We start from the raw sequence: 21,337 nt of genomic DNA, 5'->3' as shown, positions 1-21,337 counted from the left end.
CCATTTTGTCCGGTCCCATTCTGAAACCGATCTCAACCCTAATTTTCTATGTCTATGAAATACTTTAATCTCCTCATATCCCTAGTTTCGTATGTCTGTGAAATACTTTAATTTCCTCATATAGTTTTTTATTTCTTCGAAATACTTTAACTTCCTTATATATTTTGTGAGTGTGATACTATGATGTGAGGGATCTGATTTTTCAAATTATATTTGTGGAAAATAAAGTGCTTAATTTAATGTCAATCCCTAAAATGGGAGCAATGGAGAACACCGCCAACAAAAGATGAAAATAATACAACAAAACTTATTAGGTGAAAATCCTAAAATCGAGAAGAAAAATAACACATTTTTATATTTGACATGATCAACCACCCTAGCTAGTTTCTGAAAATGTTATAATCAAGCGGTATTTTACAATCTTCATTTGTAAACAGATCGATTACGGAAGATTTTGCTAACATAGAAACTAACCATATATAAGAAACAACACATAGGATTTACCAGGACATGTATAGCAGAATAAATAGATACTAGTAGCCGTTTCCAAAAAAAAAAAAAAAAAAAAAATCTAGATATCAGTAACTGGTAACAGAGAAAGAGCATGGACATGGAGGTTCTGCCACCTCAATTCCTCCTTCAAGCATTTGGATGACCTTCCTCATGGTTGGCCTCAAGGATGAGTTCTCTTGTACACACCACAGGCCAACCATCACAAAAGTTGCAAGTTTCTTGTAGTCATCCAATGCCTCCAGATCGTTGTCAACAAATGTATCCAGTCGACCTTCTTCATAGCAATCCCATGCAAGATCAGTTAAAACCGCCACCCCTTTCTCATCACTCTCATAAACCAAGCTTTTTCGGCATGAAATGATCTCTAGCAGCAACACACCAAAGCTATACACATCAACCTTCACTGTGACAGGCGTGTGCCTAAACCATTCAGGAGCAACATATCCTTTCGTTCCTCTAATTCCAGTGTTTGTTTGACTTTGATTCATCATCAAAAGCTTTGCCAATCCAAAGTCAGAAATTTTGGCATTGTAGTAGTCATCAAGAAGTATATTCTGAGGCTTTATGTCACAGTGAATGATTTGGATGCTACACTCTTCATGAAGGTATGCGAGTCCCTTAGCAATCCCAACAGCAATATAACTCCTCTGTCTCCATGTAGGTCTTGCATCCCCGAAAATAAACATCGCCAAAGTGCCATTGCTCATGTACTCATAAACCAATAACCGCTGATCACCTTCATCACAATACCCAAGAAGCTGCACCAAATTTTTATGATGAGTTTTTGCAATGCTGTCAACCTCGGCTTTGAATTCCTTTTCACCATCTCGAACCACTGTATTCAACTTCTTCACGGCCACTGTCCTTTTTCCTATCACACCTTTATAGACTGTCCCAAAAGCCCCTTTCCCCAATTCGTCTTTGAATCCATCTGTAGCTTCAACTAGCTCGTGATATGTAAACCGAGGCAGATTGGTTTCAGCATCTTGACTAATTGAATATGTGTTTCTCGGCTTCTTCTTGTAGATTACAAAGAAACCCATACCAATCAACACAAAGATTACAAACACAGAAGTGGCTAAGAGAACCGATCCGACAACTATCAGACTTCTTCGATCTTTTTTTTCTCCAGGGAGCCGAAAAGGGTTTTGACGAGGAGGGCTTTGAAGCGGAATATCACCAATCCGGTATTTCACGAACGGCTTCACACCTGGAGTCATTCTCCCATTAGAGAGTGGAAACCTCTTCTTCCAACATTGGTTGTTGCTGTATGTTGCGACAGCACAGAAACAATCTTCCAAGCAGGAACTTTTGCAGGTGTCTTCATTACTTGGGTCCATGTGCTCATAGTCTGATTCTGGCCAATCAATATTATCGAGCTCGATGAAATCAATATTATTGGACTCAACTTGATCACATTTTGGAGTGAAATCAGGCTTGCAATCACCACTGGGATTATTTGGATCAAGCAATGAGAACCCCTGTGGGCATTCACATTTTCTGCGGTTACCATCAAGGCTGCAAACATTGTTATACCCACAAGCACCGCTATCCATCCTCATACTGATATTACATATGTTTTCTGGCATAGACAATATTACTTCCCAGCTTGTATTGCCAGTTGCATTCTTGGGGTGGTAGTATTGACGAAAAACCCCATCATAATCTAGAGTAGCTCTATGATAATAATCTCCAGAAGGAACTGTGTCTCTTTGAGAAAGACCAAATCTTTCTCCACTTCTTTTCAGTATATAAATGTATCCCATTGCATCATAAATCACTTTTTCACCGATATTTGTGGAATTGGTCGCATCAGCTGTGCCACTGGAATCATAAGCACCATAAGCATTACCTGAAAGTATATCTCGACTGCTAAGAACAAGATTTCCATCTTGTTGGAAACGTAACTGGAAGCGTCCACCAGAGAAGTTTGTTGCACTAATTGTTGAATTCATCCCTCCACCTATCTCCATAACCTGAGTAGGCAACAAGGTGTTTGATGGAAAATCAAAACTACCCCATAACTTGCGAGAATTGCTACCAAAAACCACGAAGTTACCTGTATCATTCATAAAACCTGATGAACAGCGGAAATAGACCCAGATCTCCATACCTCTGTGCCCTGAGGATCACTGAGTACGAGCCCACTCCCACCAGTTAACTCAACTTTGGATCCTGTAGGCACCATAAGACCTTCTTTGGGATACCAGATGATCGTCTTGTCAGGTATCTTGTCATACCATATGGATAACAAAAAATTATCGATCCCTTGAACTTGTTGGAACCCAAAGGCAAATTCACCGGAAGATGAAAGCCATGGTGTGACATTGGGCGCAGCAGTGAGTAATGCACCAAGAGATACAGAACCGTCATTATGTTGCGCAGTTATCAAACGTAGGAAAATAGTTAGAAAGACTAGATGCAATTGGGCTGGAGCCATATGAAATTGGTGGAATGGATAACAGTGACGAAATGAGGATTTAATGAATAGTAAGATCGTTGCTTTAAGGTTAACAGAAAGATTTTTTGAGTCTACAAATAATGCAACAAGTCTCTAGCTTGTGGGCAGAAAATAAAGATTGGTCTTTATGGTTCCTTTCCTTGTAATGACAATTGTAGACCATTTCCTTTTATTTTTCTTTGGTGTCGTGTCAATCAACGGAAACCCACATACACGGCAGGAGAAATAGAATCATCCAACTGGATAATTCCAATCGAAGAAGAATTGATTCCCTGCCACTTTTATTATATATATATATATATATATATATATATATATATATATATATATATATATATATATATATATTGGTATTTCATGCATGGGTGACTTTTTTTTTGTTTTTTTAATAACTTTGTACAAATTTATGAGATCAGTAGTCACATTTCACTCGATATAACTGTATTTGTAGTTGGTTTTTAATTAAATGCTTTTAATATTATTTTAGAATTTTTTTTGTTTTAAATTAGCAAAAGTTTATTTTTAAAGAAAAAAAAATGTTATTTTATGTTTTATTTTATATTTTCTAATTTAATTAAATAAAAAATAGTGATGTGACAAGTGGATTGAGTGGGTTGGAAAATATAAAATTTTTATGTGTTGTGGATTGAGAAAGATCGAAGAAAGAGAAAAGAACCAAATGGCTTCTAACCCAGCGGTATCCAATGTTGTCTTCCCTCCTTGAGGTCGAGGGTTCAAATACTGTTGTGGACATAAGTGGAATAATTAAGAAGTAGTTTAGTATATTTGTCGTTTCAAAAAAAAAAAAAAAAAGAGAGAGAGAAAGAGAAAAACTGAGTTAATTAAGTAGATTGGGAAGGAAAAACTCTCTATTCCTCAACAAAGGGAATATTGGCATATGCACATTACATTATTCCTTAATTTTTGTACTAATTTTTATAATTGTATTCAGGTATGGAAAATTTATAGAAATGGTCCACGTCTAAATAAAAAATTATAAAATGATCCTTAAGTATGACACAATTACGGAATGGTCCATATCTTAAAATTTATGTAATGGTCCTTCAGTTTGACAAAGTTATAGAAATGATTTATCTGTAAGATAAAAATACATAAATGATCAATGTCTAATAGAAAACTATATGAATAGTCCTTATATGAAATAGAATTATGATAATGATCTATGGGTAAAATAAAGTTATAGAATTGGTTTTGTTTAATAGAAAAATTATAGAAATAGTCTATTTATAATAGCGATATTAAATAAATGGTCCTTGTCTATGAAAACATTATAGTAATCCTACCGGTTTAATAGCAAAATTATAGAACTAGTCATTGTATAAGAGAAAGTTACAGAAATTGTGTCAAAAATATAAAACTAATAAACGTGACAAAACATGTAGGACATCCCCACTAGCCACTAGTTATTCAAATATAAGAGGTTCTACATGATAATCATCCGCCAAATTTGTTAGTGTTTTTTAAGTTTGTATAAAACAATAGTTATGTGTTTTCTTTTACATTATTTAGTTTACTTGTCCATACAATCTTGAAAATATCATAACTCCACTACTTCGCATGTATGAAATTTTGAAAATAAAAAATATCATGAACTTGGAAAATTATGATCAAATAGAACATTTCCCTAAATAAAACTCATATTTTGTGAAATACTTGATTAGTTGTCATATTGGTGAAGGTTTTTGAAATATGTGTTTCAACTTTGTTGTAATTTTTCTTGAACAAACATTTATTTTGGGAATTTTTTTAATTAGTGACATGAGCACTTCCCCTGGGCACCTTTATATTTGTTTCGCTAAGGACCAAGTCTTCCATTATCATACAAAGTACATAGATGTATGTTGGAATAATGGCATTCCATTCGGCTTAATATGAAGGAGAAAATGAACAATATTGTGATGCATGATAACCTGCTAGACATGATGACAAATTAAGTCGTTCCTAGAAAACAAATTTATGTATTGCTTGGATTACAGCCACCTCAAGAGTTGGATATACGAGAAGATTTGTATGTAGTTCAAGATAGAGATTACTTGTGTACGTGACCTAGATATAAGTCTATGAACTTAAAATGTATATATCAAAACATCCCTCGTTGAGCCAATATCGAAATAGAAATATTCACCATATTTAAAATAAAGTATCACCACTTAACCACTCTAAATCCCATAATTGATCAAAAACATTTACTCACCTATGTCAAAAAAAATTTAAGGAATTATCATTCAGTATTATAGAACGGTCTATACAGTAATATTCTAACTATTTCCATGTGAAAAGTCTTATTCCCCAAGCTTCTCAAATTTCCTTGTCACCTTAGAATGATTTCTTCAATATTTACCTTGAATACATCTCAAAGTAGTATGCTAGGTTTGAAAGTTAAATAAATTACATATAGGTTAGAGTTAACATAGGTATTATATTAAATTGGTTCAATATTGCCATATCACTATATTCAAATCACCATATATAAGATACTATAATTCTAAAAGTACCCCAAATAAGAATTTAGATATAATATTTTAAGAGAAATTAAATATCCGCCTATGTTTTATTCCAATCCATCCATCTACATATACCTATGTAAAATGATGACATGTGTCATATTTAATGAAAATAATAATATTTTAATATATTTGTCATCATTTAACATTGATATGAGGATGAGTTGTAACAAAATATAGGAAAATTTTAAATTTCTCAATATTTAAAGACAACATACATGATAAATGAAATTTGATACATATTCACCCTAAATATCAAATCTTAATCCACCTTTGATATCATTATTACCAATTTCCTTCTAAGTATTATCACCACAAATCATATAAAAAAATGAAAAATTATTTAACCTCTAGTAACATGTATATTGTTTTAGTGCTTGCATGGACAAAATAATGTCACCATACGTAAAAGATATCTTGAACACTTATATTAATCACCTCAACTGACTTTATCTCCTCATACTTCAATAGAATTTAACTTCTCTTAAGTGTCTAGATCACATAGTACATTTATCCCATATCCCACATCAATGAAATGTAACATGTACATGATCTGTGGGACATCTGAAATTAAATCATCTCTTGAGTACTAGTACCGATGTATAAAAATGAGTTCAAAACTTAATGTTTAAAATCTCGTTTTAAGTTTATAAAATCGATTTCACCATTACTGGAAACTACTACACAATTGGAAACAAAATACTCCAAGCTATTTGACTCAACTCAACTACACCTTAAAATTATGGTTGACTACTAAAAGTGCAATTGATATTAGTTATGAAACATCCCAAAAATCATGAAAAAATTTTCATTTTTAAAACCATTTAATAACTCATAAGTCTTACAAAAAATTGTTTCCAAAAATCATAAACATAAATCAGAGTATCCCAAAATCATCTATCAATAAAATATCCAAGGATGATGTGTACGATCACGCCTTTGTCTTGCCCCGATCATTTGATGTACCTGAAACCATGAAACCAAACTGTAAGCCAAAGCTTAGTGAGTTCCCCCAAAATACCATATGTATTAAGACAAATAAAGCATGTAATGGGTCTAATCAGTCATCGAACTGGAATGCCAAAATGCAACGTGTCCAATTAGTTATCGGACTTGAATACCCTGACCCAATCTATAATATCCCGTTTCTTATCATTTCTTATTTCAAGGGCGTGGGCCAAAAGTTGATTGTGTAAAAGCTTTGGGCCTTAAGGAGGTAAATATTAGACCTTGTGGAAGGAGGTAACTATCGTTGAGAGATCTAACCCTTGAATTGTGTTTTAGGTCGAAGGGTAAAAAGGGAAAAGTCATAGGCCGAGTTCTTGCATGAAATATGGATTTTTGTTCGAGATGTTTTTAGTCCAAGATATTTAGATAATATTGTAGAGCTCTTTAACAGCTTTCCATGGATATAAAGAATGTTGAAAATGGAGTTGGAACGATGAAGATACGACCGTTTGAAGTTATGACGATTTTTGGGTTAGCCGCGTACGCTGGGCGTACGGACAATATGTTGGGCATACTAGGGCATCGCTAGTACGTTGGGCATACTAGGAGTACGTTGGGCGTACCAGGAATATGTTCGGCATACGCGACCAGAGCCTAAACCTTATTTTCGTGGTTTAAGCCATATTTAAGCTCCTAAACTTCGCCAAACCCACTCCATTCTCAGCCTCCAACCCTCCAACACCCTCTCTTGAAACCCTAACGCTAGTTTGAGCCTTGTAAGAAAAAAGAAGGTGTTTTTAAGTGATTCAGAGTGTTCTTGGTGCACCTTGGAGAAGAAGGAACTCATTGAAGAAACGTTGGTTCCATTGGAGCTGGTAGATCCATACCTTGTTCACCATGATCTTTCTTTTGGAGGTATAATCTTGATGATGAAATTGTTAGATCTAGCTAGTTTTGGGTGTTATGAGCTTTTTCTCACTTTAAGTGCATAAAGTTTAGATCTTGGAAGTTTGTGACCTTGTTATGGATAAAGTTGAAAAGTTTATACATCTAAACATCATATTGATTCAGAACTGAAGGTTGGAGACTTGGACTTAATGGATTAAGTTGAAAAAGATGCAATTTTTGGTCCCTTTATGACTTAAAGACCGGATCTTGTTTGTTGGGACCATTCTAATGGATAAAGTTGGAAACTTTATCCATTATGGAGCTATTAGGAACCATAAAAATATGATCTTGGTCCTTCTATCCCTTCCATGCAAGAGTTATGATGTATTAATGGATTAATAAGTTAGGATTTTAGCTTTTGGACCTTCCTTAGCCATGGAAAGTCATAAAGGTGGAAACTTTATGACTTAACACAATGTTTTGAGGCTAGATCTGAGTTTGGGTGAAAAGTCCTTAAGGGATTAACTGCTTAATGGAAAGGACGGAACCAACTCGAGTACGATGGGCGTAACTTTCCTATGTTGGGCGTACTAAGCCATCCCATGTATACGGGGCGTAAGTTGAGTACATAGGGTGTACTCAACCAGCCTTGGAAATTGACTTTTTTTTACTCCGTTGACCGTTGCCTTTTTGACCAAGTTTGACTTTAGGTCAAACTTGAGGTATTTTATTGGTGATTAAGATTATATATGGCTCTGATGTTAGTGGATCCACAGGAGAAAGTAGTATAGCAGGGAGCGTATCATAGTGTTCTCGGGTTTCTTCATTTTAGGTGAGTTTCGCCTCACTATACCTGTGGGTCGAAGGAATCAATGACAGACCACTAGTTTTGGTTATCTGTTAGTAGAGGGATACCTTAGGGACTGTATATAGTCATTTAGAATAGACTAAGGACTCTTGATCTAGACCCTTTTACCTGTTCCTTGTTTAGTTGTGGTGCTAGAGTAGGATCACCTATTCGGGTGTCTATTTCACCTATGAGTATATACGGTCATGCATTCCTTGGATTGTTGGAGTCTACAAATAATGCAACAAGTCTCTAGCTTGTGGGCAGAAAATAAAGATTGGTCTTTATGGTTCCTTTCCTTGTAATGACAATTGTAGACCATTTCCTTTTATTTTTCTTTGGTGTCGTGTCAATCAACGGAAACCCACATACACGGCAGGAGAAATAGAATCATCCAACTGGATAATTCCAATCGAAGAAGAATTGATTCACTGCCACTTTTCTTTGTAGGGATAATTTCATATATACTCTAAATAAAAAACTAAATATCATATTTACCCAGTCTAATCTTAAAATATATATATATATATATATATATATATATATATATATATATATATATATATATATAAGGCTTAGGGAATATGTGGTTGTCATGTACCTAATGTTAGATATAGAACCATAAAAAATTACATAGTTTTAACAAAATGCGATCAAATCTCTCTACCATCTTTATTGCATCATCTTTTAGAACTTATGCTAAGCTTTGTATATATTTTATGGAATTTTATAAGTTTAATTTTGCACCACAAACCATGTATAAGAATATTTTACCAACTAATTGTAGGTCTCCAAATTGAAATTTAATACAAAAAACTACATTGAAAAATTGAAATTGTTCATTAAAAAACCCATTAAACCTCTTTCCATAAGCCATGATAGAAAAATCATACAAGTATACATAAGATTGGTATTGAAGGATGTTATGAAATCTATTAGAGATCTAATAAAAAAACACATTCGAAATAGATAGATATTGGGGATAAATCACGAAATCAAATATAATATGAGTTAAAAGACAATATGAAGAAGCTAACAATGAAAGAAAAATGTGTTGTTTAATCAAAATGAAGTTAATTTGTATGGTTCTATACCTAATATTACATACATGACAGCTACATATTCATTTTTCCCATATATATATATATATATATATATATATATATATATATATATATATATATATATATATATATATATATATATATATATATATATATATATATATATATATATATAAACACTTAAAATATCATATTTGCCCTAAACATTTTTTAAAACTTTTTTAATTATTTTTTAATCATTATTTTGTTATTCAAATTCATTTTAATTATTAATAAAACTTAGCTTGACCGTAATGCCCATAGATTCTCTCTAATATGATCACGTTCTTTTTTTTTTCTTTGTTTTGGGGTGTGCTCACGTACCTGGAAAAAAATCAACGCTCAAACTAGGGTTCTTCCGGCAACTCAAAAACTTTCGGCAATCTATTTATTTTTTCTATGTTAGAACTACTATTCTTTATCATGTAAGTGGATTATCAATCTTATTATTTCAAATTCAAATTCTGTGATTTATCATATAACATGCAGTTTGTAGAAGGTATTATTAAATGTGTGCTTTTACCCTGATGAATAATGTATTAATAGTGTGAATCCTTTTAACTTTACTGTGGCAAAAATACATTCATGCATTTGGATACTTATAACTAAATGGCAAACCATCTGCATTCCAGATTAAAAGTTTTATAGAGAAATTTATAAATCTATTTTATTTTGGTCTATTTTAATAATTTTACAAATATATAATGGAACCAAAATTATAAGAAATATATTTGCTATAGCTTTTCGATAATAGCAAACAGTATGCCATTTTTAGAACCTTCATCTAAATGATCTAATGCATGTGATGGCCAAAGGATATGAAACCTGCTGTTTCTCATTTTCACTAAGAACCTTTAACAAAATATTCAAATCTCATGTTTTAAATCACCGTTTCGGTATTATTTTAACATTAATTAAAAATTTAGTCCCACATTTTATTAGTGGAAGTACATGAATTATTATTCTATTTCATTTAATCTATGATTAAACCTTTTGTTGTAGATGGAAGACACTTTAGATATTACTCTTGACGACACATCGAAACCGGTATGTGAGAACATGGTTCAGTCTCCACAAATCGACTATGATTCTGCTAGTATGCCACCATGCAAGTACAAACTAAAACTGAAATATGGGGGTTTTTTCGGCTAGCAAGAACACTTGTAGGAAAATATATTGCTTTGGCTCTCAAAAATGCATCTACATAGACACATGGTCATACAACTTGAGCCAACTAAATGAAGAAGTCACAAGGCGTTATTCAACAAGAGCAATCCAAAATTTTCAATCTCCTATGTTGACAAGTATGCACAAGACCAATCATTTATAAAGCTTAATTCTGATGAAAAGTTCATCGTTATGCTTAACATGTATGAAGACATGAAAGAAGTAACCATTTATGTCACAACAAACAGTAACCACAACTCAAATAATCTTTCCTCGAGTAACCACTCAAATGATGATGATGATGATGGTTACTCATTTAGCAATAGTAGTCTAAGTTGGAAAGCAGGCACAAAATTTGAAAATGTGGTTGATTTTAGGAGAGCTTTAAATCATTATGCTATCATAAATGAGTTTGACTACTTCATTCTAAAAAGTGATCAGACACGGTTCACAGCAAGGTGTGAAAACGTTGATTGCCAGTGGAGAATTTATGCATCTATCATGCAAGACGACATAACATTTGAAGTATGTATATACCTAAGTAATATTTAACATTTTTTCCATTAATCCATGCTTATGTTATTATTTTGCAGGTTAGGAAAATTATAGAAGCACATACTTCTACCCGAAGCAATAAGGGTGGTAATAAGCGTGCCACTCAAGGATGGATTGCAAATATAATTGCCAACAAGTTAAAATCCGATGGAGATGTATCTCCTGGGGAGCTCAGAAAGTGAATTATGAAAACCTACAATGTTGAAATAACATACCTAAAAGTCTTCAGAGGGAAACAACAAGCATATACTGATATCTATGGTAAGTGGGAAGACTCTTTCATGAAGATAGATGTATTTAGAGAGGAACTACTAAATAGGAATCAAGGAAGCGTTATTGAAATTGACTTTGATGTAGTTGGTGACAAGAAACATTTCAAAAGGTTTTTTTATTTCTCTAGCAGCTTGTTCGAGAGGGTTTCTTGACGGGTGTCGGCCTTATATTAGTCTTGATGCTTGTCATTTAAAAGGAAAGTTCAATGGTGTACTAGCTGCTGCAAATGGTGTTGACGGTAATAATTCCATCTTCCCAATAGCATATTGTGTCCTTGAATCAGAGAATACACAATCACGGAAATAGTTTCTTGAGTTACTTAAAAAAGCAATTGGGACGCCGAGTGGTCTTGTTATCTCATCGGACATGCAAAAAGGGTTAGAAGTGGCCATCATGCACGTTTATCCTAATGTTGAGCATAGAGAATATATACGCCACTTATGTAGCAATTTTAAGAAACAATTTTGTGGTGCATTCTTTAGCAAGAAACTATGGGGTGCTGCAAAAACCTATCTTCCTACCAAACATGCCATATTGTTGAAAGAAATTAGTGACGTAATTCAAGATGCCATCACATATCTAAATAAAAACCACACACAGATATGGAGTAGACGCAAGTTTGGTACAAGTTCCAAGTGTGATTACATCACTAATAATATTTCGGAGTCATTTAATTCTTGGATCGGTGTATTGCGCTATCAACCTGTGCTTGATCTACTTGATGCAATTAGAGAAAAGTTGATGGAACGAGTAGATAAGAAAAGAATGTTGGTGAAAAAATGGAATGGTGTGTTGGTCCCTATTGCTAAGAATCACCTCAACGACATTTCTAAGGTAAGTATGTTAAATTATAGTTCAGTTACATATCTATAACATGTCAACAATTTTTTTTACATGTAGAACTTGGGTCAATACGAAGTTTGTAGAAGTTGTGACAATCAAGATGAAGTGAAGTGCAAGGGAAAACGTTGGGATGTCTACCTAGATGAACGAAAATGTAGTTGTCGAGTGTGGCAATTTAGAGGCCTTACATGTATACATGCAGCGACTTTTATTGCTTTTACAAGGGATGTTAATTGGGAAAAGTATGTTGATTCATGTTACACAATAAAGAAATATAAAGAAGCATATGCTTTTGAAATTGCTCCAATGCCCGGAGCGGATCAATGGAAGCAACAAGACGGAGATAAAATATATTCGCCTATTATCAAGCGTCCGATTGGACGGCCCAAAAAATAGAAGTAAATCATCAAGTGAGTCTAAAAGAAAGCACAAGTGTTCACGGTGTGGTGAATATGGACACCGTGAAAAGACATGTAGAAATCTTGCACCTCAAAGTTTGAATACACATGAAACATCCACCTCAAAAAGAAGGAACAAATGGCAGCCATAGTTGTTCATTTTCAAATGTGTTTTTATTAGTTAAACTTATTTTGTTTTTGAAAACTTGATAGACTTGTTTGAGGCACACATGGATGGAAACGTCCATACGAAAAAAATGTCTTATTTTATTTTGTTGAAATCGGTATCTTATGTTTGGCTTCTTAAAATACGTGTATCTCTTTTCGAAGCAAACATGGGATTTCTCTGTGATGGAATTATTGAAACAATATTTGGATATATTGTTTAACTGAAAAATCATATTTTATTTCATTTTAGAAAGTTTCATAGAAAGTGGCAGAACTTAAAGAAAATATGGTAGTAGTTTTAGCTCATGCATCGTCACTTGTTGCTTTAAGGGTCATTGTATAAGAGAAAGTTACAGAAATTGTGTCAAAAATATAGAATTAATAAACATGACACATCATGGAGAACATATAAGAGGTTTGTCTCCATGATAGTCATCCACCAAATTTGTTGGTGTTTTTTAAGTTTGTATAAAACAATAATTATGGGTTTTCTTTTATTTAGTTTAATTGTCCATAAAGTCTCGAAAATATCATAATTGCACTAGTTTGCCATGTATGAAAATTTGAAAATAAAAAATATCAATAACTTGGAAAATTACATCAAATAGAACATTTCCCTAAATAAAACTTATATTTTGTGAAATACTTGATTAGTTGTCATATTGGTGAAGGTTTTTTGAAATGTGTTTCAACTTTGTTGTAACTTGTCTTGAACAAACATTTATTTTGGGATTTTTTTAATTAGTGTCATCAACACTCCCCCTGTACACCTTTATATTTGTTTGGCTAAGGACCACGTCTTCCACTGTTAAACAAAGTACATAGACATACGTTGGAATAATGGCATACCATTCGGCCTAATATTCACCCCAAATATAAAATCTTAATCCACCTTTGATATCATTACCAATTTCACTCTAAGTATTATCACCACAAATCACATAACAAAATGAAAATTTATTCAACCTCTACTAACATGTATATTGTTTCAGTGCTTGCATGGCCAGAATAATGTCACTATATGTAAAAGATATCTTGAAAACTTATACTTATCACCTCAACTGACTTTTTCTCCTTATACCTCAATAGAAGTTAACTACTCTCAAGTGTCTAGATCATATAGTCCATTTATCCCATAACCCTACATTAATGTAATGTAACATGTACATGATTTGTGGCCTGTACGAAATTAAATCATCTCTTTAGTACTAGTACTGATTGATGGGTTTTAGGCATAACAAAACAAACTTAAAACTCTTAAGTATGCATACAACCTAAAACAAGATCTATTTTTTCACTATTGAACCTATAACTATGAACATCAAAATAAGAACCCCATAAACCCTAGGCAATTTTCGAAAAACACATAAAAGGGTTTAGAATTACATACCTTATTGTTATTATAGCAAATAACAATGATCCTTGTCTTGTTGAAGCTTTGGAAGCAAGCACCACAAGCGTTGTGCCTATAATTGTTCACACCGAACACAAGCAAGAAGGAGATTATGAAGAGAGGAGGGAGGAGGGAAGAATTTCGGCCTAGCTCTCTAAAGGTATGAGTGGCCGAAATATGAATGGTTAGATCCTTTATATATTGGTACAAGGAAACACTATATAACACTAATTTGAATTAAATACTATTAATTCAAATTTGGTAATTATCTACTTCCCTATTATCCATATCAAATATTCTATAAACCCTAGAATATCCCTTAGAAATCGTCCATGGCTATACCAGGAAGGTTCTGGAGCCTTTTGTTCAACTATTGAACAATTACACTTTAGACCCTGTACTTTTAATTAATCTCATTAATCCCAAATTTAATTCTAATTAATTTCTGATTAATTATTAATTAAATATTACTATCTCTAATTAATATATTATTCTCATAATATATTAATAAATTCTTTATTTCAATTTATTAATCATATAATAAATGAACCTCTCTCTCCAAAAATCATAATGTCCAATTGCCAGGTTTGAGGGCAAACCAAAAGGATTGTGCTACTATCAATTCAAGTTTATACCAACTATATAGTTATGGGCTTAGACACCTAATCCAACAGTCTCCCACTTGGATAAGTTTGTAACTATAATTTCCAGTATAACTTCTAAACTGATAAGCAAATTGTAGCTTCCAAAAGCCGTTGTCAAACTCTGACCCAGTCAGTTACATGTCCTAAGATAAGTGATCATATAATCTTTCGTTCTGCAAGATATCATTTGAACAAGAGACATGGAACATAATCAATCTCATCGTCCAATACTTTGTTTCCCGATTTCTGATTTGTAATGACATAGAACTTCTAATTTAACACATCAATTTAGTCCCGGTCGGGCCCGACACTTTTAGTCAACAACAAATCATCGAGGGGACAAAGATATCGCTTTTCCCGTTAGGGAAAAAGGAAAGAATAAACTTTGAGTTATATGCTTGCACCATTTACTCATCAAATCACGCACAACGATACGTTTTATAACATCAAGTTACTGATGCGTTTACATATCATCGATGCACAACTGCATGTATACCATAACTCATATATCTCCGTTTCAAGATTATAAGATGTTATCGTCTCAGAATTACTCGTGATAAATTCCATGAAGTAATTCTCTGAGCATGGGTTAATCCAATACTTAAATCTCCATTTCAAAGTACTCATGAACATTGTAGCAATACTATTGCTATATCTAAAAACACTGTACACAATCTACAATTCAATTCATGACCATCTTAATTCACTACTTACTTCCAAAAGTATGAACGACTGTGGAGTTTGAATAATCGAATTATTCAGGAAGTAAAACATGCAAAATGAAACATAAGAATAAGCAATTGACAAAAGGTAGTAAACAAACTCATAAATAATTCTATATTATTTAATCACCAAAAGTCAATTACATTTAATTTGTTACAATGTTTTAAAATAACTATCTGACTACTAAAACTAATATCATCTCTCAGACCAATGCTCCTAGCATGCTGAATGTGTTTAACCCTACTCAGACCCTTTGTAAGTGGATCTGCAGGATTCTCTTCAGATGATACCCTCTTTACAACGAGGTAACCTTCTTCTACCCTATGTTTGATGAAATGGTATTTTCTTTCGATATGTCTTGATCTTCCATGATCTCTTGGTTAATTTATCAAGGCAACAACTCCTTCATTATCAAAGAAAATTTCCATTGGCTCCTTGATGGTTGGCACACCTCCAAGATCTCCGATGAATTTCTTCAACCAAATTTCCTCCTTTGATGCTTCACTCGCCGCTATGTACTCTGATTCACAGGTAGAATTAGCCATTGTCTCTTGCTTGGACCTTTTCCAAGTAATTGCTCCTCCATTTAAGGTAAACACCCAGACAGATTGAGAACGGAAGTTGTCTCTGTCTGTTTGAAAGTTGGTGTCACTATACCAAAATACTATCAATGTATCACTACCACCAAGTACTAGGACCCAATCCTTATTCCTTCACAGATACTTGAGAATATTCTGAACTGCTATCCAATGAGCTTTACCTAGATTTCCCTGATAACGACTGACCATGCTCAAAGCAAAGGACACATCAGGGTGAGTACATGTCATAGCATACATGATAGATCCAACGGCGGAAGCATATCGAACTCTACTCATTTTTGCTATCTCTTCATTGGTACTCGGACTCTGATTCTTACTTAGTTTGGTATTACTCTGGATGGACAGTTCTTTTTTCTTGTAATTTTCCATACTAAAATTTTTCAGCACCTTTTCCAAGTATGTACTTTGACTAAGTCCAATTAGTCTGTTACTCCCGTCTCTCAGAATTCTTATCCACAGAATATAAGCAGCCTCTCCTAGATCCTTCATAGCGAAACACTTTCCAAGCCAAGACTTAACATCTTGCAAAGTTGGAATGTCGTTTCCTATAAGAAGTATGTCATCAACATACAATACTAAGAAGGTTACTATACTCCCACTAGCTTTGACATAAACACAGGACTCATCTTCACTTCTAGAGAAGCTAAACTCCTTGAACTTCTCGTCAAAGCATAGATTCCATCTGCGAGATGCTTGTTTCAATCCATAGATTGATTTCTCAAGCTTACACACTTTATTGGGAAGATTTGCATCAACAAAACCCAATGGATGACTCATGTAAACATCCTTAGCCAACTTCTGTGACATCCCCATTTTCACGGCCAGAAAAGACCGATTTTGTTTATGCTTGTTTGAAAATCAGAGTAACATTTTAAATAAAAGTGTTGCGGAATTTGTCCCAAAACAAAATATGATAATGATTTATCAAAAGCATTTCCAAGGAAATGTATTTCATTAAAAGACTCGGGATGTCATGTTCGATACAAATCAAAAGCATAAACAGTACAATATAAGCCTTACTACATTATTTCATATCTACAGGCCTATATCCGTAATCCCTCATCCAAAACATCACATCTATGCTCGAGCGCCACTACCTGTAATACATGAAACTGAGTGGGTCAGGCTTGTGAGCCTGGTGAGCACATAGGGTTTTCAACCCACAATAAATAAGTTGATTAATTTCATCAATCAACAATAACCCGATTACCCGTTCCCGTTATCCTCACTTTACGTCCCTAAACACCTATCATAAGGGACCTAGCCTAAGGATCATCATCGGGATGGACACTACTGCTAAGGGGGTTCCTCAGCAATAAACGTCCTAAAGGCAACCATAAGCGGGATGGAGTACACCAGTGAACACATCGTTCACAAACATATACAGGTTGCGAGCCTGCTAGCGTTCCACTGGACTGTCTAGAAGAGTCTGTGGTCGTCATCTATACTCCGCTAGATGACTGGATCACCAACAACATCGAGGCCTCTCATCAATTTATCACACATCGTCTTATTACATCTACCCATGTTTTACCCCAACATTTTTGTAGATATAAAATACATATACAATTTAAATCATGTAAAACGTGTATAATAATCATTCAGCCAACATAGACAGCAAGTATTCAGATAATATGCACACATAGCACGTAATTTATATAAAATACTTCATATCTATGTGTAAGATGAAAGTAACTATGCACTCCCCTGATTAGGTGGTGACTCGGTACTCGAACAGCACTTCGTTATCTCAAAACAATTTTTCCTTGATCAAAACCTAGTATTAATACCACTAGAGTTTAGTTTTAATGTTAACTGCGACTAATTAATAGTCTAGCTATTATTATTATTATATAAGCGTTAAATAACACTCAATATAACTCATAATAATAGCCCGAATAATTATTTTAAGGACCTAATAACATTACTATAATTATTTAAAAGTTATATTAAAAATTGCGTAGGCGTAGCTCACTTACAGCGGATTTTAAAGAAAACCGGGCTTTGCTCGGAGCAGCGTTTCCGAACCGAAAGATCCTTTTTCTCGAGACTCCGGGAGCCTCGGGGCTTCCTTTGGGTGCTAGGGATTTTTCCTAGGGCTTAGGGGGGTTAAAATGGGTTAGAGAGAGAAAGTAGTGAGAGAAAGAATGAGTTTTGGTGTGATTTCCTCGGCAGCCTTCGCAGCCCTTTTATAGGCGCCAGCCTCGGACGTAAGTGGGGCGTAGTCCTTGGCTTACGCGGGGCGTACTTCGGATAGGGTTCCAGCTCGCGTACAGCTGGCTCGCACTCGGACTCGGAAGGATAAGGCTAAAGGTACGTTGGGCGTACCCAACTTCGGACGTGGGGCGTAATGGCGAGGCGACGTGTCTCCATCCGAAGCGAAGCCTTGGGCAACAAGCAACGGCTCAAATCTTGCCACGTCATCATATTTTCGCAAATTCGACTACAAACTTTAAAAATTCGTAACTTTCGTGTACGAGCTCTGTTTTCGACGTTCTTTATATCCACGCGTAGGCGGGAACGTACTCTACAACTTTCGTTTAGACTCCGTCGGCTAATTTTGACTTTATTTTAAAAGTTATATTTTTAACAGGCCGGGACAGGATTGGTCCGTTAAAAATTCATAACTTTTTCATCCGACGTCCGTTTTTGTTTGTCTTTTTATCGTTACGCTACTATTAACGAGATCTTCGATTCTCGTTTAGGTTGTGTCGGCTAAAAACCGCTCGATCTAATATTCGAACTTTGGGCTGTACACTGCTAAGCCGAAACTTCGAAAAATCATAACTTCCTCATATGAAGTCAGATTTGGGCGTTCTTTTTATGGACGCTCTCGATTTAACGTTTTCTACGACTTTCATTTAGATCGCTAAGGCTAAAAACAGCTTTATCGTAAATTCACTATTTACGCTTCCCGGTATTGTGCCGGTTCCATTGCGAAACTTCGACGGGTCATAACTTCTTCGTTATAACTCGGATTTCGGCGTTCTTTATATCTCCGGAATCCTTTTTTCGACTACTACAACTTTATGTAAAGATATCGGGCTTATCTCACACTTTAATTTTGATGCTTATTTTTATTCTTTATTAATTATACATTTATAATTAAACAATAAGCATATAAATTCACATAATTCACAAAATACTCAAATATTTCATCTTTATTACATCAAAAGAGTTACAATAGTTGACCTAGACTATTACATCGTCTAAAATGCTTAGCCCCGAAACCCGGGCGTTACAATTCTCTCCCCCTTAGGATGATTCCGTCCCGAAATCATGCGTCAGCAAACAGATGCGGATAGGGACTCATCATGTCATCCTCTGTTTCCCAAGTGAAATTCGGCCCATTCGAATGTTTCCATTGGACTAGCACTAAGTCGACCATCTTGCGTCATAACTTCTTAGTCTTACGGTCAACAATTGTCTCGGGCTCTTCAATCAGCCTCTTATTCTCATCCATTCTTAATTCTGAGATTGGAATTATGTCGGGAACTTCTCCCTTGAATTTCCTCAGATAACACACATGGAAGGTGTTATGAATACCATTGAGTTCTTCAGGCATTTCCAGCTTGTAAGCTTGGTTCCCAATATTCTGAAGAACTTTGAACGGTCCAATAAACCTTGGACTTAGCTTTCCTCGTTTCCCGAATCTTATAAGTCCCTTCCACGGTGAGACTTTAAGCAAAACCGAATCCCCAACCTCGAAGGTCATCGGTCGTCTTTTCTTGTCAGCATAGCTCTTCTGACGATCTTGAGCTGCTAACATCCTTTCCCTAATCACCTTTAACTTCTCAGCAGTCTCATGGACTATCTCGGGGCCCATAAACTGCTTTTCTCCAGCCTCAAGCCAACAAGACGGCATACTACACTTCTGTCCGTATAAGGCTTGATAAGGTGCCATCTTGATGCTCGAGTGGAAACTGTTGTTGTAGGAAAATTCTACCAAAGGTAAGTGCTCATCCCAGTTTCCTTGGAACTCCAGGGTACATGCTCTTAACATATCTTCCAGTGTTTGAATCGTTCTTTCACTCTGACAATCGGTCTGCGGATGATAAGCTGTACTTAAACACAATTTCATACCCAATTCCTCTTGTAGACTTCTCCAAAACCTTGACGTGAAACGACTATCACGATCCGATACAATCGTGAGAGGAACACCGTGAAGTCTTACTATCTCCTTCACGTAAGCATTTGCGAGCTTATCCATAGATCACCTTTCATTGGTTGCTATGAAGTGTGCACTCTTAGTGAAACGATCCACGACCACCCAAATCATGTCGTGTCCGTTCTTCGTCCTGGGAAGTTTAGTCACAAAATCCATGGTGATGTCTTCCCATTTACCCATGGGTACAGGTAAGGGTTCTAAACTCCCATACGGTTTCTGATGTTGTGCCTTAACTCTTGCACAAGTTATACACTCGGCCACATACTTTGCAACATCGAGGTTCATCGTCGGCCACCAGTAGTAGGGTTTTAGGTCCCTATACATTTTAGTGCTACCGGGATGAATCGAGTACATGGTCTTGTGAGATTCTTCCATCAGAAGATCTCTTATTCCCCCCGTCTTAGGTATCCAAATCCGATCTTGGAATAACTTTAGTCCTTGACGGTTTGTACCGAACACCAACGTCTTTCCTAAATGTTCTTCTTTTCGGTCATTCTTTTCCGAAGCTTCTTCTTGAGCTTTCTTGATACTTTCCACAATTGTCGAGACAACTTCAATTCTCAACGCTCTTGGCCTTTTTCTTTCAAGATTGACTTTCCGACTGAGAGCATCAGCAACAACATTTGCTTTACCGGGGTGGTAAAGTATCTCACAGTCATAGTCCTTGAGTAACTCTAGCCAGCGTCGTTGTCTCATATTCAATTCCTTCTGATTAAAGAGATACTGGAGACTCTTATGATTAGGGAAAAGCTTGCACTTCGTGCCATAGAGGTAATGCCTCCATATCTTCAAGGCAAATACTACCGCTGCCAACTCCAAATCATGAGTGGGGTAGTTCTTTTCGTGCTCCTTCAATTGTCGAGATGCGTATGCTATCACCTTTTCTCTTTGGGTCAGAACACAACCCAACCCAACTCCAGATGCGTCACTATAGACCGCGAAGTCTTCAACTCCATCAGGTAGAGAAAGAATCGGTGCTTCACATAACTTCTTCTTTAGCTTCTCGAATGCTTCTTCATGCTTCTCGCTCCATGTATAAGTAGCTCCTTTGTGGGTCAAAGCTGTCAACGGAGCAGCTATCGAAGAAAAGCCTTGGATAAATCGTCGATAATATCCAGTTA

General features: G+C 35.2%; 1 protein-coding gene and 1 pseudogene across 1 annotated transcript; one reads left to right on the top strand and one right to left on the bottom strand.

The window, feature by feature from the left end:
* Positions 1–224: 224 nt before the first annotated feature.
* On the bottom strand, positions 225–3,043 carry LOC145157674 (G-type lectin S-receptor-like serine/threonine-protein kinase LECRK3; annotated as a pseudogene).
* Positions 3,044–11,192: 8,149 nt separating this feature from the next.
* On the top strand, positions 11,193–12,519 carry LOC145120015 (uncharacterized). The gene is made up of 4 exons (XM_079055802.1): positions 11,193–11,268; positions 11,411–11,518; positions 11,609–12,114; positions 12,181–12,519. The coding sequence occupies exons 1-4, from the start codon at positions 11,193–11,195 to the stop codon at positions 12,517–12,519; spliced, it is 1,029 nt and encodes a 342-aa protein (XP_078911928.1).
* Positions 12,520–21,337: the final 8,818 nt, after the last annotated feature.

Source organism: Lactuca virosa, chromosome 1 (assembly GCF_052849685.1).
Source record: "Lactuca virosa cultivar CGN04683 chromosome 1, Lactuca_virosa_CGN04683_v6, whole genome shotgun sequence".
NCBI lineage: Eukaryota > Viridiplantae > Streptophyta > Magnoliopsida > Asterales > Asteraceae > Lactuca > Lactuca virosa.
The sequence above is the reverse complement of the archived record's forward strand: the minus strand, read 5'-3'. Positions and strand labels throughout refer to the sequence as shown.